The sequence below is a fragment of the Varanus komodoensis genome, unplaced genomic scaffold, assembly GCF_004798865.1.
Source record: "Varanus komodoensis strain SLA01 unplaced genomic scaffold, ASM479886v1 scaffold63, whole genome shotgun sequence".
Lineage (NCBI taxonomy): Eukaryota > Metazoa > Chordata > Lepidosauria > Squamata > Varanidae > Varanus > Varanus komodoensis.
The window spans coordinates 1,576,661-1,595,048 of NW_025336259.1; the positions used below are offsets into that span (position 1 = coordinate 1,576,661).

General features: G+C 52.7%; 1 protein-coding gene across 1 annotated transcript in view; it reads left to right on the top strand.

Moving 5' to 3' along the window:
- Positions 1 to 18,108, top strand: part of DGAT2 (diacylglycerol O-acyltransferase 2) — a 33,349-nt gene extending 15,241 nt beyond the window's left edge. Inside the window, exons 2-8 of the mRNA XM_044450198.1 lie at positions 865 to 984; positions 4,011 to 4,118; positions 6,695 to 6,765; positions 12,301 to 12,505; positions 13,430 to 13,604; positions 14,987 to 15,189; positions 17,954 to 18,108. Coding sequence (XP_044306133.1) covers positions 865 to 984; positions 4,011 to 4,118; positions 6,695 to 6,765; positions 12,301 to 12,505; positions 13,430 to 13,604; positions 14,987 to 15,189; positions 17,954 to 18,108 — 1,037 coding nt within the window. The remainder of the gene's footprint in view (positions 1 to 864; positions 985 to 4,010; positions 4,119 to 6,694; positions 6,766 to 12,300; positions 12,506 to 13,429; positions 13,605 to 14,986; positions 15,190 to 17,953) is intronic.
- Positions 18,109 to 18,388: the final 280 nt, after the last annotated feature.

Consider the following 18,388-nt stretch of genomic DNA (forward strand, 5'->3'; position numbering starts at 1 on the left):
TCAAGAGACTTGCACAGTCTTGCTGGTATGGAGGAGCCCTTGTGACGAGCCCCAAGGCATCCCCTTTGACCTCTGAGGGTTTGGGATGCTTCTGGAATGGTCAGATTGGGGGCAGCAATTTTGGGAGCAGGCCAGGAGGTATAATGCCCCCCACTTATTATTCATGAGGGAGAAGGTTATTAGTTATGATGGTGATATATTGCCCTAAGCCATCTCTGACTTTTGTTGAGAAATATTCCGCCCTGCTTGTCGTCTTCACTTCGAGATATTTTGCTGGCCACTGGTCAGAACAGGATGGTAGATTAGAGAGAATTAATTCCGAATTTCCCTTTCTGCCCTTACTCGCCCCTTTGAAAAAATCCAGCAGCCAAGGCAGCTAGTTATGACACCCAGGCTACAAACAAGATCCGATTTAAAATACAAGGCAAAAAAATAAATAGCAGCATCAAAAAAGGAGATGAACAAAATCCAGGTTAACAGACCTCCTGGAGGTGGACTAGTTGGGCCCTTGGCTGCTTGAGCAGGGCTCCTTTGATATATATGCTCCACAGGCAAGTTGATGAGCGGATAAGGATGCAGTTTGCCCATTCATGCCTACATTCGCCCAGTGGCTGCCCAGTGGGAGATGGTGCCAGCGATACACCTCACTGGGGTAAGCCGACGCTGGCTCTCCAGATGTTGTGAACTCCAGTTCCCAGAAGCCTCTGTCAGCTCTGCCCCTGGCCAGGAGTGCTGGAATAGGAAGTCCCGAACCCCTGGGGAGCTGCGCTCTGCCCAGCCCTGTGCTACCTGCCCTTTGGCTTCCGCGGAGGGGTCTTTGCAGAGGAGCCGGCAGCCCAACCTCTTTCTTCCTTCTTCCCGCAGGGACGGGGTCCAGCATCCTCTCCGCTCTGCAGGATCTGTCCTGGCTGTCGAAGTCGCAAGTGGAGAAGCAGCTGCAAAGCATCTCGGTGCTGCAATGGGTGCTTTCCTTCCTCGCCATGGGTATGTCGCTGCCCCAATGCCCCGTGCTTCGGATGCGGAGCCGTCCCGGGGCCCCTCCCAGAGAGATCCATCAAGCTGGCTGGCCATGGGAGCCAAGCTCAAGCTGGGAGGCAGCGTGGGTGCGCCCCTCCGCTCCGGCCGCATCCTAAGAGCGGTTCCAGAAAGGGAGTAATTTTCACAGGGGCTCACTTCTGGATAGGGGGACTCGGTCTGGAGCCTTGGCTGCTGCCACCGGTTGTGTCTGGGAGTCGAGGGAAATGAGTGGGGCTTGTTTTCCAGGCCGCCTTTCAAAATGAGCACAACCGAATTCTGGGACCTGTAGTCCAAAGCACCAGGATGGCACCAGCTTGTGGCGAGGCCCAGTCTACGATTCCTCAGCACTTTCAATCCAGATACCAGTTTGTCGTGAACTCTGGCCGGTCGTTCCCCAACCGAAGGCTGCTCGGAGGGGTGGGGTGGGGGGGAGCCCAGCTCCACACCAGTCTGAACCCATCTGCCACCGATCACCAAGTTTTTACGCATCGCCTGCCATTTCTTTTGCCTTTCTGCCAGCAGCAACAACAACATCTAAGTATATTTTAGCAGGGGCCTCTTCGTATGATCAGACCTTGGCTAAGCTAATGTGTAGCTTTTGCAGGGTGGGCGGGAAGCTGCCGCCCCCTTGGACCTGCCTATTATAATTCCCAAGGAGATTCCCCCCCCCGCACTCCCCCTCGTCCACGTGCATGCACGCACACTCCCAGACTGCTAATATTTGCCAGTCTCTATCTATTTGCCATCTTCCCTCGTTACTTTCCGAACACGTGTCTTCCTCGCTCTCGCCGGGGCCAGCTTTCGTTGGCATGTCCTCGGTGTGGGGGTATGTGGGGTGGGGGTGGGACCTGCCTCTCTTTGGCTGGGCTGTAGCTTGCTTGCAAGCAGATGGAGCTGGATCGCTAGGCAAACACTGGAGGTCAAACTGGGGCATTGCTGAACGGAGATTAGAACGAGCTCGCCCGGTGGAGCTGAGGCGTGGCAGGTGGCGCAGAAGTGCCATGACTTCCGGCAATTCAGAATCGACTGGCCAGGGACCGAACCCCCACGATCTGGGAACATTTGGCCTTCTCGCTCCTGCTCATAGCAAATCTGGCTGCTGAGTGCCAGCAGGATCTGTGCCCAAGCAGGGCCACGGAGAAGCTGGAGGGAGGCCTTGGCATAGGTGGGAAAGCCCGAGGTTTGCAGAAGGACACGCTGCTTCGGCAAAGTACGACCCACGGGGGAAATAGCAGCTCGGTCAGGATGGAATGTGCTTTGTTGCTGTGAAATGTGTGCTTGTGGGAAGGAAAAATGGCAGCCTGGGAGTGGAGGAATAGGGATTGGCTGAAGTTTGTTAAAGCTTATAGTATCCCTAGAGGAGGACCTGAACAGAGGTGTGCTCGGTAGCAGGTGAGGATGAAAATGGGGGCGCATTTTGCTGAGGGTCCCCTGGTCCAAGTGCACCAGTGCCAATGCTGCAGCATGGTGTTGATCTAGCTCCCACAGGCTCTGCACCATGGAGAGTGCCTTTGATGTTCAGGCTGAAACCCGGAGTGGATACACTGCCTCATGGACATTGGAATGACCAGCTGGCCCCGCTTGGTTCCTTCTCGTACGGAACTGGGCTGGTCCAGTTCCTGTCCCTTTGGGGAGCACAGCAGAGCCACGCAAAACACTCAGGGGATAATGCCTGCAAACGGTCCCTTAAGAGACAGCAGTTTCTGCAAAGTATTCCACTTTGCAAATGTATTGTTTATATACTTCCATGCCGCCCCATTGCTGACGCTCCCTGGGCAGCTTTCAACAGTGTGTGAAGCAAAGCAAGACAAATATTGTGAAGGCAGCTTTGTTGAAATTAATTTGAAATTGATTTAAAATAGCTTTAAACATAGGTGGAGGCTCCCATGGGTGGCTGCTAGCCGTGCCAAGGGCCACCTGCCTCGTCCGCCTCCCTGTACGGCTTGCTGGAGAACACGAGCAGAGGGTGCATTGCGTTCCTCTCCTGTTTGTGCAATTCTCACAGCCACTTGGCTAGCCGCTGCGCGAGCCGAACGCCGGGCCAGATCGGCCAGGACTTTGGCACTCTTTGCCCCAGAGAGCAAAAATACGCGTGCAGCTCTGGCTTGCACCTTCCTGAGCCGCATGGCATTTCCCTGCCCTGCGTGGGCAGCCAGCCCCCCGCCCTGCCCTGGCCCTTCGGATTCTCCGGGCACAGAAACACCCCTTTGGATCCCTCCGGCTGCCGTTCCTGCCCGAGCACAAGGTGCGTTCGGGGCCTCTTGTTCTGCCCCCGTTCTGAGATTGCCTCCCCCACATCCCATTTTCAACCCTGCCTGATTTCAGTCCTCAAGTTTCCGTTTGCCCCAGACAGAGGGCCCCAACCTGGTGCCTGCCCGTGCCTTGGACTACAATTCCCATCATCCCAGCTGTGTAGGGTGGGGGTGATGGTATGGAGGGCTCCGCGCTGGGCAAAGCTGCAAGCGTTTTAAGACGGGGAGCAACTTGGGGACCCCCAGATGTTTTGGCTTACAGCTTCTATCATCCCCAATCATAGTAGCCTGTCCGAGGGGATGATGGGAATTGTAGGCCATAACAACTTTGTGCTAGAAGATTGTCCAGCCTCTCCCGACCTGTTGGCCTCCGGGTGTGTTGGACTGCAGTGCCCATGCTGGGCTTTGTGGTCCAGCACATCTGGAGACTGTCGGGTGGGAAGGCTGAGCTCGAGGTCAGGCAGTTCCCTTCTGAAAGAGCCTGGATAATCTCAGAAGATGCTGATCCTGGCAGGAAGTGCACCTCCCCGAGGTTCTTAAGGTGGCTTTGGGGCAAGCGGGAGTCTTCGCTTAAGCCTTAAGCAACAAAATCCGATTTCGTAGGGGCGGGGGTGGGCAGATCCTAAAAGAATGGGATGGTTCGAAAGGCACACGCCTTCTTGCGTGTGCTGCTAGCGAGGCTCCCACCTTGAGAGCACGAGGTAATTCCGCTCCCCTCCTCTCTTTTTCCTCCTGGGCCAGGTGTGGTCAGCACCATCATCCTCATGTACATGCTGTGCACCGACTGCTGGGTCATCGCAGCTGTTTACCTGGCATGGCTGGCCTTTGACTGGAACACTCCGAAGACAGGTAGGATCACGTAGGCCGTGGTGTCCTGAACGGCAGCGCGGTTGCGTCTTTAAGTATTGCACCTTGCTCCTGGGTAGCCCTGCTGGATCAGACCTGGCCCAAGGGGGTGTCCTCCTCTCCAGGTGTGATCAACAGGGGGGAAGGACTGCTGCTCCCCCTAAGAGCCTCCCCGGGCCCCGAGACCAGCCACTGAACCCCTGCCTGTCCCAGTGGACGCAGGGCAGGGCCTCTTCCGTGTTGGCCCTGTCCTTCCACGGGAAGTAGGCCTGTCTCTCTCCCTGTCTGAAAGTGGAATGTTTCAATCCACTTCTATCAATGCCGTGAGGTTTGTCACCTTGCATTTTAAGGCATTCTGGGCAGGGGGCTGCCTGGCAGAAGGTGTGGCTACGCTGCAACATTTTGTTGCAGCTCTCTTTCTTCAATTTTGTCATTCAATTTATGCCCCGCCTCTCCTTCATGAAAAGGGCACTCAGAGCGACCAGTGCCCTTTGGTCCTTTTAAACACAATGCTTGCAAAGAACTTTGCCTGTTGGGAGGTACAGAAATGATTATGATGTTGTTGATGATGACAGTCCCTAGATCACTGGCCATTTCATCTAGTAGCTGTGGTTTCCATAAGCTGACAAAGCACGGCGTGAGGTTTTTAACTTGGAACAAAACTTGCTCTCTTTCCTGGATAACCTCAGATCAATTGTCCCAACATTGGCTGAACAGTTCCTCTCTTAACCCCTGGAATTCTATGCAATTCTTACCATGGTCATTATGATCATCAGCCTTTCTGGCTGTGACAAGCCATCCAGTCATCCCCGGCCCAAGGCAACCCTGTGAATGAAAGCCCACCAAAATGGCCTGAGCTTGCTAGTCCCACTGGACTCTTGCAAACTCAAGGCAGCGGCTTCCCGTCTCACAGCTGGCCTCCCTCCTCTTCTTCTGCCTTTGACTTTCCCCAGCATGAAGGTCTCCTCCAGGCCCGTTTTTGCTTCCGGGGGAAGCCCTGGCTTGATTTGATCCAGGAGCCCCTCTTCATCTTTCTGTTGCTCCAGGGGATTTGCAAAACTCTCCTTCAGTGGCATGATTAAATGCATCTCTTTTTCCCCTGTTATGTTTTATCTTTAGCCCTTTCCCATCACTGAAGAGCCAGCGTGGTGCCATGATTAGGGAGCTTTCGGCTGGCTCTAGAAATTCTAGTCTAGACTCGGTCATGAGGCTCCCTGGGTGACTTGGGGTCCAGTCATGCCTCTGGGCCTGATGCATCTCATGGGCCTCTGTGGGGATGAAGTGGAGAGGGGGACCACCATCGATTGATCGATCGACTGATTGATTGCATTTATATACCACCCCAATAGCCCAAAGGGCTCTCTGGGTGGTTTACAAACATTAAAACCCCACCAATCCTAAAATAAAAAAATTGGCCACACCACGACTGAGTATAAAATGACATGGTTAAAATGAATTAAATGAATATACCATTAAAATTAATTAACTTTAAAATATTGGTTAAATAAAAAGGTCTTGACCTGGCGCCAAAAAGCATATATTGACGGTGCCAGGCGGACCTCTCTGGGGAGCGCAGATAAGTTGCCTGGGGTTCCTTGCAAGAGGGAAAAATGGGGTATAAATATAAAATCAAAGCTTCTTGCATGGGCAAGATGGGTTGATGAAAAGGGAGCTGCTCTTTCTCAAGCTCAGTCCTGAACGGATCTTCAACTCCGTCGTGGGGCTGAGAGGCTATTTCAGAACGCTCGGATGCTAGCAAGGTTCTGCCGGGTGAGGAGAAAGAGAACAGTAAAATTCCAAGCGCGTTTCTGGAAGGAAATGTCTAGGACCGCAACGCTCAGCTGGGGCAAGTTTAGTCCCAAACATCTCACATCTTTCAGGTTGCCTGCCCATGATCTAGGAGGCCAGGAGGGGCAGGGGCTTACAGGTTTCTTGGCCTGGCTACGGATACGGCTGTTAAGTCCCAGCAGAGAGACGCCATGGCCCAGTGGGCACATTGACTTGCAGTGCCAAGAGTCCCGAGGTTGCTTCCTGCCATCTGCAGCTGAAAAGGAGCCGAGGCAGCAAATAGTGCTCATCAATTCTCCCGGAGACCATCTGTTTGTCTAAATAAATACTGCTGAGACAGATTGAACCCGTGTCTCAAGAACCCATGGAGGTGGGCAGAGGCCTGTTTTCCCCTGCAGAGGAAGGCAGGACACGCTCCAACAGAGCAAAGCTCAGGGAACCAAGGCTCAATCTGGATGCCAGGAAGCACTTCCTGACAGTCAGGACCCCGAGGGTGTGGAAGGGGCTTCCCCGGGAGGTGGTTGAGGCCCCATCGGCGCGGGTGTTCAAGGACAGGCTGGACGTCCACATGGTGGGCATGTCGTGAGCAGAGCCAGCTGGAGCCGGGGGTCAGACTGGATGGCCCAGGAGTCCCCTTCTGACTTGCTCTCTTTCTCTGTTTCTAACCTGTGTAGTTCCTTTCTACTGTGATGGCTGGGAATTGATACTCCTTTGTGAGAATTGGCTGCGTGTCCCTTGTTGGATCTTGCCCCAACCCATATCCTCTCTGATGTTCTCTGTTTGTTCTGAAGGTGGCAGGAGATCACAGTGGGTCCGAAACTGGGCCGTGTGGAGATATTTCCGGGACTACTTTCCAGTCCGAGTGAGTACCGCAAGTCGTCTGTCTGGCTCTCTTTGTCTTTCTGACACAAGTTTGCTGTGTATTGTTGACTCTTAGGATGCCTTCAGTTTTCTGTAGAAATGTAGCAGGAAGTCAGAGCTTGTGGACTTCCCACATGGTCAAAGAACATCTCAGTGTATTTAAATGCATCTTTGCACAGATTATTTTTCTTTTTTTTTTTAAAGATTTTTTATTAAGATTTTAAACTAATACTAAAAACGGTAATCATCAAATACATCGGACGTTCTGGGTCAGCCTCCTACAACGTATCTTTTAACCTTCTACAGTCATATTCAAATCGATTTATAATAACTTAAAAACATCTTTAAATCTAAGCCAAGTCCTGTTTCTCCAGCCAATCATAAAAAGGTCCCAAGTTTGATAGAAGTCAGTGTCTTCTTTCTCTTTCAATGATAAAGTCAATCTATCCATTTCTGCACGGTCCAGGATCTTTTTTAGAATCAGTTCGTTGGTGGGTAGTTCTTCACTTTTCCAGTGTTGAGCAAATGCAATCCTTGCCGCTGTGATTACATGTAACATCAAATACATTTCTTGTTGGCTAATATCTTCCAGTATAATGCCAAATTATTTTTCTTTTAAAACTGCACCTTCTTGTCAAGAAAGCATGAGAAAGGTGATCCCTTGACAGGTGCATTTCTGCTTCTCACTATTCTTCTGGGCGCCGCTTTCCTTTTGCTGCCCTCGCTGAGTCCGATTTCCCTTGCCGACGCTGCTCTTCGGCTTGATGGCTGCTGTCGTCCCCCCGTTTGGTGTGTCACAAGCCCGGGTGGACTGAGCCCACCTGAACTGCGGAGGGCAAGTCCAAAACAATGATGCCCCGTGTTGGATTTTCAGGAGAGAATTGGCAGGTGTAGGAAAGGTCCCCCCAGTTTTTTCCCTGCAGCCTCTGTATACTTGCAAGGCCAGTCTCTGCTTTATAGCATGACCTTTTCCCAGAGGATGATCGGCCAGGGGAATGCCAAGTGGTGAACAAAAGAGGAGGTCCGTCTCAAAGTCCTTTTTTTAAAAGACGCCTGCTCCTGGGGAGGAGAGCTATGGCCAATCTGGACAGCGTACTAAAAAGCAGAGACATCACCCTGCCAACAAAAGTGCATATAGTCCAGGCTATGGTTTTCCCAGTTGCAATGTATGGCTGTGAAAGCTGGACCATAAGGAAGGCTGAGCGCCGAAGGATTGAGGCCTTTGGATTGTGGTGCTGGAGGAGACTCTGCGAGTCCCTTCGACTGCAAGATGATCAAACCGGTCAGTCCTAGAGGAGATCAACCCTGACTGCTCTTCGGAAGGCCAGATGCTGAAGATGAAGCTCACACACTTTGGCCACCCGATGAGAAGGAAGGACTCCCTGGAGAAGAGCCTGATGCTGGGAAGGATTGAGGGCAAAAGAAGGAGGGGATGGCAGAGGATGAGGTGGCTGGATGGGGTCACTGAAGCAGTTGGTGTGAGCTTGGGTGGACTCCGGGGATGGTGGAGGACAGGAAGGCCTGGAGGAGTGTTGCCCATGGGGTCGCAATGGGTTGGACATGACTTTGCAACTAACAACAACAACAACAAAGGTTAAAAAACCCTTACCTGGCATACCTGGTATGTACACGGCCCTCTGCATGTTTGCTAGAGTTCGCTTGGTCTGGTACAGCCTGGCTCCATAAATCCCAAGATTTCCTTTCTTCAGGCAGGAGAATCTTTCCCTGAAATGCCACCCATATGGGAGGATTCCGTCTGTCCGATTTGGCTCTGTCCAGTTTGCAGAGAGTTGTGCTTTCCATCTTCCGCAGCTTATTTGTTCAGCGTTTAGTTTTTAGTCTGTGCCTCGAAGGAATGGGTGGATAACTCACATGTCACGGGCCTCTCACTGGTCCTGCTGCCAACCTGCCCAAGTTCGTGGCAGCAAGACACAAACAGGCTTAAACAGGCCTTTAAGCGAGATGAGCCTGTTTTAACCCTCTGGTGCAGCTTGTGGCTGGAATTCAGTGAAATCTGAGTGCTGCCGGTGACATTTAAGATGCTTCCTATTTTATATTGAGTTCTATCCATTGCTGTGCTCTGTTCAGAGCACTTTGGGTGGCATAGAAATAAATAAGTTTTAGCTGCCACCAGATTTGGTGGTTCAGCAGCATGAGTGGAGCTTGTGGGGCACACCTGGCGGGGGGTCAAAATGGTTAAACTGTCCTGAGACTTCGGTAATGCAATGGTCTAGAAAAGTTTCAAATACTTTAAAAAAATAAATCTAAAAAATGTTCACCAGGCTGCCCTGAATTGCCTATATCTGCTTTAACTGATGCTTCTGGGTTTGCCCAGCCCTCCTCCGCCTGGCACCGCTTAGATGAGTCGAACTCCAACACCCATCATCCCCAGCCAGCTTGGCCAAAGGTCGGGAATCCTGGGCGTGGTAGTCCAAACATCTGGAAGCGGTCCGGTGGGGCGGACTTCTCTCGTGTGACTCGTTTTGCCTTCCGTGGGCTTTGCAGACTCGATCCGGGCATCTGGCTCCCTTTGCCGCTTTGATCACAGGGTGGAAGTGATCGCTGCTCGGTTAGTGCTGCTGGGGGAGGCGGGGGGAGAGAGAACGACAGGGCTGCAGTGTAGGCCATTCCTGGGTTTTCCAGTCTCCCCAGCCAGACGCGTGCGGCTTCGAAGGTCCGAGGGGCCGCAGAGTGTTCGTTAGCCCACGGGCCACGCCGGAGAGGCGTGCTCCGCTCCGCTCTGTTTGTATTCCCTGCACGAGCTGGCTGGGTGGCCAAACAACCGCCTTCGAGCAAAGGTTGCCGTTTCAGCCTGTGATGAGTCCTGCAGATAATCCCTTGGGAACGATGAGGCAACGCTCCGGCTGGGTGTCGCCTCCGGCCGGCCTTTTGCGTTCGGGAGCCCTAAACTGACCTTTTGCCTTGGGTTGCGCAGAGCTTCGGGGGCGACCCCGCAGAGCCGGTCAAAGGGCTGTCCCTTCACCAAGGTGCGTGGAGGGGCAGCCGAGACCCCTGTGGTCTCCTGGACGGCGTTCGGAAACCACGCCTGGTCCTGGGACAGGAGCGATTCGCTTTCCTGGAGGAAGCGGCAGGGCGGCAAGCAAGCGGCCCTGTGAGGCGAAAGGCGATGGCCGAGTTGAACAGCAGGGGAAGCGCATCCAGCCTGGGCCGCCTGCAGCCGGGGAACCTGAAGGCGGACCAGGGATCCGTGGCAGCCACGCCGTGCTGCGGGAGGGAGCAGAAGGCAGGGGGAGGCGCAACGGGTTGGTTTGCTCTGGAAAAGGGCGCAGAAGAGCGGAAGCTTGTGCGCTGCAGGCCGCAACATTTTGTTGCAGGCCCCCCTTATGTACGTGATTTCTCTCCCACTGGTTTTCCTTCAAGGGATCCTCCTCCAGCTCTTAATCTTATCCTCACAACACCTCTGTGAGGTAGGCTAGGCTCAGAGCCTGGGACTGGCCCGAAGTCACTCCGTGAGCTTTGTGGCTGGGCGTGGACTAGAACCGGGACCTCCGGGGTCCCAGTGCAGCACCCCTACCTCTGTGCTACAGTCAAAGGTGGATGAGCAGCCTGGGCGTTTGCTCTCTTCCTTTGAGTACAGCTGCCTGGGGATCTCCAGATGTTCTGGACTTCAGCTCCTATCAGTCCCTGCCAGCCATTGCAATGGTCACGGATGCTGGGAGTTGGAATCTAAAATGTTGGCAGGCATCGGAGACCTGTGGGTAGAGGCCTATTCTCCCCTGCAGAGGAGGGCAGGATGCGCTCCAACGGAGCCAAGCTCAGGGAACCAAGGTTCAATTTGGATGCCAGGAAGCACTTCCTGATGGCGAGGACCCCGAGGGCACGGAATGGGCTTCCACGGGAGGTGGTTGAGGCCCCATCGGTGCGGGTGTTCAAGGACAGGCTGGACATGCACATGGTGGGCATGTTGTGAGTGGACCCAGCTGGAGCCGGGGTCAGACTAGATGGCCCGGGAGGCCCCTTCTGACTCGCTCAGTTTCTATGTTTCTATCAGGGTGGGGAAGGTGTGAGCCTGAGGGGAACACGAGCAGAGCTATCCTGTCAGCATTTCGTTCATGTGTGTGTTGGCCTCATCTCAAGGCAAGGAGGGCGCCACTGGCCGTGGGTCTGTGGCAGCACAGACCTGCCGTGGGCCGCGAGGGGGGGTCTCTAGCTATCGAGAAACAAAGGAGAAACGGCCACGATTGTCGCTTGCTGGAATTACAGGAAGGGCCTGCGGTGACTGCGTGCGTCTTACAGGAGAAACTCGCTCTTCTTACCCAGGGAAATCTTCCACGCTGCATGGTAATAAGTGGCCGCCGTGACCTGAGCTTGCAGGCCAAGCTGGTTGCTGCCGCCGCCACGGAAGTGGGATCTGCAAATTCACACCCCAAAGCCTGCTTTGGGGCACAACTCAGCCTGCAGTGTGGGAATATCTGCAGCAAGCCAGCCTTCTGAAGCTGGGAGCATTTCTTGGGCTAATTTATTTTATTTGTTTATCGAAAACTTTTGAACCCCGTCCTTCCCAATAAAACGTCTCAGGACGGCTTACAATAATTAGAACAGTAATAATAATAAAATCACAATCAGCAGCAATAGTTACAATAATTAAAACAATAAATAACAAAGCAATAAATAAATAGCGTTGATAACTCAGCGAAACAAAAAGGATCAGCCATCAAACAACTCTAGTCAGCAAGCTTTGTATGTTCAACATCCGGCATCCAAAGCTTAATAGGTAGGAGATGAAATAACCAGGATCCTTTGTGGATTCTTTGGCCGAGTGAGTGGAGTTGCGAGGTTGCCGTTCCAAAGCTGGAGTTTTTGCTTGTTTCCACATCTCTCTCTGGCACCCACCCCAAATGAATAGCATTTGCTTGACACCCTTGTGAGCCGAAGGGCTGGGCTGGACTTGGAGGTTAAGGGAGGACTTCCGTTTCCCTTCCACAGCTCTTAATTTATTTCCAAGGACAATGGACCCCAGATGCTCATCTCACAAAAAGAGCAGTTTGCACCTGGTTTCCCTCAGATACTTCTATTAGCATTGGCTTGATTAAATCACAACCTGTTGTTGGTGTATGGTTTACATCAATGTGGGCTGAAGGGAAATCGCTAGGCGTTTTGGACTTCAGCTCCCAGAATCCCCTGGGACCATGGCCAAAGGTCAGGAATGCTGGGAGGTGAAGTCCAAATCCAAAGCTTCTGGCAATCTACTTTCCGCCATTCTTGTTTCGGAGCAGCCTTCCCAACCAGGAACCCTCCACAACCCTTAAACTGCAATTCCCTTCTCCCTGATGTCCATGCTGTCTAGGGTGATGGGCACTGTAGTCCAACACGTCTGCAGGGTGCCCAGTTGAAGGAGGCCGTTTTAGAAAAAGGTGGTCAAGCATTACCATAATACAAAACTGTGTTGCATGCAAATTACTGATCAATTTGTCAATACCTCCTTGGGAAACGAACGAGACCAGAGCCTTCCACTTGATCTGAAGTTACTTTAACATGTTTTCCCCCTCCGTTTTTTCTCTCCCTCCTTCCTCAGCTGGTCAAAACCCACAACTTGCTGACCAACCGGAATTACATCTTCGGCTACCACCCGCACGGGATCATGGGGCTGGGGGCCTTCTGCAACTTCGGCACAGAGGCCACAGGCGTGGGGCAGAAGTTTCCCGGGATTCGGCCGTACCTCGCGACCCTCGCCGGCAACTTCAGGATGCCCATCTTGAGGGACTACTTAATGTCTGGGGGTAAGAGCAGGAACTCCCCTGCAGCCTCCCAATCCAGCCTGCGCGTCTTGAGCTCAGAAACCTGGTGGGGCCAACTGCTGGACCCCTGAGGGCTGGGAAGGGCTTCCGGTTATGCTGGCAGGAGCCCTCCGGCATCCGAGGCAGCACGTCTGGATGCATCTCTCGCTCAAGAGTTTGGATTCCTTGCACCTGGAGGCAGAAGAGGGGAAAGCGGGCATGGAGGGGAAGCGACATCTCACGAGATTTGCGAGAGCCAGTGTGGCACAGTGGTTGAGAGTGTGGGACCGGGACTCCGGTGATCTGGGTTCTAGTCCCCATGGAATCAACCAGGTGACTTTGGGCCATCACAGTCCCTCAGCCCAACCTACCTCACAGGGCTGTTGTTGTGGGGATACGATGGAGAGGAGGAGAGCGATGTAAGCCACTCGGAGGCCTTTTCAGAAGAAACAAGCGGGATAAGCTGCAAATAAATAAGCTACCCGTAGCGTTTGGCCGTCTCGCGAGACGTGGTGGTGTCTCCCAAGGCTTCTGGGACTCGGGGAGGCCCCAGTGTGCTCTCTTCCCCTGTGCCCTGGCTTGGTTCGAGGTCAGAGGTGGCCCAGGCCTGGCACTGGCTGTGGGGTACCCAGCTGGGCAGCAGCCCTGATGAACTCCCTCCTTCGATCCCAAGCCCAGTGGCTACAGCCGAACGGCAAACTGGCCCAGGCCCTTGGGAGCTGCTGGAACGTGGCAGATGAGGGCACAGTCCAGCTCCGGGGGCCGAGCACCGGGGGCCTGGCCAAACAGCCCCTCTCCGAAGGTGCTTCTCTGGGCTGCCCTTCCAAGCCCCTGAGAACAGCAGCCCAGACGTCCCCGGTCCAGCGCTCCACCCCGTCTGCCGCCCGGGCGCCCTCTGATTCCCACCCTCTCCGTCTCAACCTTCAGGTATCTGCCCCGTCAACCGAGACAGCATGAACTACATCCTCTCCAGGAACGGCACCGGCAACGCCATCGTGATTGTGGTCGGGGGCGCTGCAGAGTCCCTGAACTGTACGCCAGGCAAGAACTCCGTGACCCTGCGGCACCGGAAGGGCTTCGTGAAGTTGGCGCTGCAACACGGGTACGAGCGCGAGGCGGCCCACAGTGAGCGTCACGCACCCTTCCTCGGAAAACGGAGAGACCCCCCCCCCCGGACTCTTTATTTATTTCATCTAAAAGAGCCCAGGGGGAATCTCTCTCGTTTCTGAGGAAGGGGCCATTTCTCTGCTGTGCTTACAGTCAGTCGGCTTTCTGGACAGGATGCGAACATGTAAAATATAAAACAAAGCCCCTGCATTGCAATAAGAAAAAAACCAAGAATCATTGCACAGTCATGATCCGTAACAACGGAGTATATAGCCAGGAGCAGTGAAGAACAGCCTAGGACACTGATAATAATAAGAAAGAAATCGTAATTAAAGGAGTTACTCTGTCGTGCCACAAAAGTAATATATAATATAAGGTTTCAACAGTCCAAATGCCGAGGGAATGAAAATGGTTTTAGCCTGGTGCCCAAAGGTGTAGAGCATCGGCACCAGGTGTACTTCTCTGAGTTATTAAGAGAAACAGCCGGATTTGAATGGCTGCAGGGGAAGAATAAGGCCTGGCCATCCCCGTTGCTTAGCCAGCCAGCGAGCTGGCTGTGATTCAGTAGCAGCAGGGATGTAGGAGGCTGCCTTTCCCTTTTCCCCTTTCCTTGGCAAAGTATGTTGGCATGCCCTGTTTGCAGATCCAAGCCCAGGCGCCCCATGTCGCTGCAAGCAGCCAAGCACGTCCCTGCATTTCCTCATTTCGGTTTGCTCCGGGGTCTGCTGCCTGATATTGGAGGCAGAACGCTGGAAAGCCAACTCCTTCTCTCACAGAGCTGCCCAGGTGGGTGGGGCCATCCCTGTCTTCATGGTGGGATTGCCCGGAATGCCCCAGGCGTCTTTTCTTTCTGCAGGCCTCTGGGGCTGAGTGACGGCCCTACTTTAGTCCCACTTTGCAGCCCCGTGCAATAAACCCGTTTCTTACCGAACGGTCTCCGGCGTGCATCCAAACTCGAGAGTCCATGTGCAGTCAGGGGTTCCTCCATTTGTCCTGGATAGTGGGGAGAGGAGGGGAACCACTGACTCTCCAGCTGCTGGTGGCCTCCAGCTCCACCAGCTCTGCCTCCTATGACCAGTGGTCTGCAATAATGGGAGTTGTAGTCTTACAACAAGTGTGCCAGTTAGTCAGGCAAACGACAGTGGAAGGAATTTGTTTGGAGCTCAAAAAATACTTGAAGTGGAGCAGTTGGGCCCTGAGAACACGGCCACTGGTCATGGCCCAGTCCTGCTCATTCGACCATCTGTTCTCCTGAGGTTCCTCTCAGCTGGGGAGCTGGTCTTTCCCCCATCCCTTCCCTGGGGTGGCCAGGAAGCCCTCCCCTGCATGTTGCCACCAAAGAGGGTCTGACACTCGGGTCCTTCCTCTCTCTTCCAGCGCGGATCTTGTTCCGATCTACTCTTTTGGCGAGAATGAGGTCTACAGGCAGGTGATCTTTGAAGAAGGTTCCTGGGGAAGATGGGTGCAGAAGAAGTTCCAGAAATACGTCGGCTTTGCTCCTTGTGTCTTCCACGGACAAGGCCTCTTCTCCTCCAACAGCTGGGGGCTGCTGCCATATCCCAAGCCCATCACCACTGTCGGTAAGGCTTCCTGCCGCAGGGATGGGATGCCAGGTTGGCTCTGTACCCGGAGCAGAAATGCATTTGGCTGCTGCGAATCAACTTCAGTCATTTCACTTCAGGCTTTGCTTAGAAACTGAGAGTTGGAAGGACAGTGTTTTAAATGGAGGGTTAGCTCTCTTCCCCCCGAGAAGGCAAGTCAAATATAGAATGGGACAAAACCCTGCCATTTGCCAGGTGTGGCTAGAGACCACGGCAAATGGGCTCATCCATTTATTCATTCACTGGAATCAATAAATATTTTACATGTATTTATCCCTCTCCTTAGCCGGGAGGCTTCCCAGAGTGGCTTGCATGTAATGAGGGAAACAGGGCAGTATTTTGCAAAAGCAGGTTTACAGTCCTGAAAGAGGTGGTGACACCCAAGGAAAAGGGGAGGGGAAAGGACGAAGCCGTCCAGCAGCGGGGATGGCGGGGTGGGCCATGCTTCGCCCTCATCTTCCTCCGCACGGCCTGCTGGAGGGGCTGCTGGCGGGGGCAGCCGAGTGAGGATGAACAAGGACCTTCTGGGCAATGCAAGCGACCCCCGTTTCGTGCAGCATGTCCTCACTTAAGGCCAACGTGACGGTGCCTTTGGCATCTTAAAGGCAAACAGGACGATCCTTACGGAGGGGAGGAACCGAGGAACTGAGCCAGCGAGGAAGGAGGAGGGACGGCCTCCCCTGCTGCTTTTTACTTACCGTATCTTTCGCTCTGTAAGACGCACCTGACCATAAGATGCACTTAGTTTTTAGAGGAGGAAAACAAGAAAAAAAATATTCTGAGTCAAATGGGCGCATAATCACAGGCACATTCCCCATCACTTCCCCATGGGCTGCACATCTGACAGACTTTTGCTCTATAAGACGCACAGACGCTTCCCCTTACTTTTGAGGGGGAAAAAAGTGCGTCTTATAGAGCGAAAAATACGGCGGCTGTTTCTTTTCATTGCTCCCCTCCTTGTTGCTTCCAGATGATCTGCTCTGCTCGCTCCTCCCTTTGGAAGCGTGCTGGGGGCCGGGGTGGGCACTGGATCCCGTGGATCCGCCGCCTCCCCTCGAACGCTTTCCTTTTGTGCCCTGTGTCAGCTTTGCAGAGGAGGTGCTGAGGCCAAAACTGCATCATCTCGTATGAGGGGGACCCAAAAAACCCAGGAATTACCTTCTGGAGGGGGGCCCCTCGTAGCACAGGCTTCCCCCGCTTGGTGGGTGTTCTAGGAGCCCATCCGCATCAGCGTACACAACTGGGTCGTGCGTTGTGAGAGGCTGCGTTTGGCTTTTCTTGGAGCCCCTCTCAACACGATTTATTTATTTATCATTTATTACAAGCATTTATATCCCGTCCTTTCGCCGAGCGCTCAGGACGGCTCACACAATAGAAAATTACAATGTAAAACCTCAATTATTTAAACAATATAAAACAACACATCGTGAACTTAAAAGAAAAAAGAGGGAAAGAATAGAAAATGTGACTGTGGAGAGAGGAAAAATAAAAATTAAATTGAATTTTAAAAATCTGAAAACATCTAAAAGCCTTGATTATTAAAATGATGGTTAAAGAAAAGGTCTTCCCCTGGCGCCGGAAGGAGTATAATGTCGGCGCCAGGCGGACCTCTCTGGGGAGCACATTCCATAGTCTGGGGCCACTGCGGAGAAGGCCCTGCTCCGGGTAGACACACTCTGAAGGCATATAGGGACGTTTGCCTATTTCATGATGGCTGATTTACCCAAACAACCTGGAGTGGTGAAATCTTGTTTTGACACGGCCCTGGTGCCCCACCCTCCCTATTCACTCGATCTCACCCTGAGCGACTTTGTTTTGTTTCCCCGGATGAAAAAAGTCCTCAAAGGGGAACGTTTTGCCGATGTGGAAGCGGTGAAACAAAAACCAGCAGAAGCACTAAAAGGCATCAAAATCAACGCATTCAAAACCTGTTTTGAGTAGTGGGGAAAAAATCAATAGGTGTATTGCATCAATGGAGAGTACTTTGAAGGTGACTGAAGTTTGAATATGTAGAAATAAATATACAGTTTTTTTAATAAATAAATCCCTGGGTTTTTTGGGTGCCCCCTCTTCCATGACATGCTATCTTGAGTTGGAACGGCTATATTCAGGGGACAGGGAAAGCACACACAAAGAAAAGAGAATCTTGGCTGTGACGGTTTGATGTGGAGGCCCTAAATGTGAATCTGCGTAGCTGCACTGACCATCCACAGGGCCGAGCCGACAATACAGACTTCCCAGCATTGCTAATGAATGCCTGCAACAGGGTTACAAAAACTACACACGGTTCTCTTGACTCAGCGCCCCCAGGATAGAACAGAGCTTGTGATTCAGTGGTTTGGTACCCAAGTCTCCCTTTTGCAGATCCTTCGCTCAGGACTGGGCACTTTCAGGTCAGCGGCTGAGTGGCCTGGAGAGCTGAGTAATTCTCCCCTGAATATTTATTTCAACAATTAATTTTGTTTACAATTTATTTTGTTTAGGATTTATAATATATTGTAAGCCGTCCAGAGACGACAGTAATGGACAGCCTATAAATTTCCTAAATCAATCAATCAGTCAGTCAGTCAGTCCTATTCTGATGCGAGGTCTGTGTCCATGTGGCAGCTTCTGATGACTGGGGATGAGGGGAGTGGTAGTCCAGTGCCTTTGGAGGGCATCAGCTTGAGGAAGCCGGCCGAGGGTCTGAAATTCTGCCACCCTGAATGCTTGTCGTCTTTTCTCTCTCCACTTTGCCTTCTAGTTGGGGAGCCCATCACTGTTCCTAAAATCGATAATCCAAGCCAGAAGGAAGTAGACTTTTATCACAGCCTCTACGTGAGCTCTCTAATTAAACTCTTTGACAAGTACAAGACGAAATTTGGCCTGCCAGAGACGGACACCTTGGAAATCAATTGACGGTGCAAAGACAGAGTGGGTGTGGGGTTTTTTTCGGGGGGGGGGGGGCTTCTGTTTTGGCAGCAACTCGCTTGCAAAGCGGCATCAAAAGACACTTTTTCGCCAGAGTCCGAGTTGTTTGGTGTTCTAGTCTGTGGATCAGGGGAACGAGCATGGATGGCGTGCGTGAGCCTGGAAAAGAGAAAAGAGGAAAAAAGGTTGTTTAAATATTTGAATGTTAGACCTCTCTCTGGAAAGCTTTTTTCTTGGTCTGTGGCAGAGCTGCCCTGCTGCATCCATG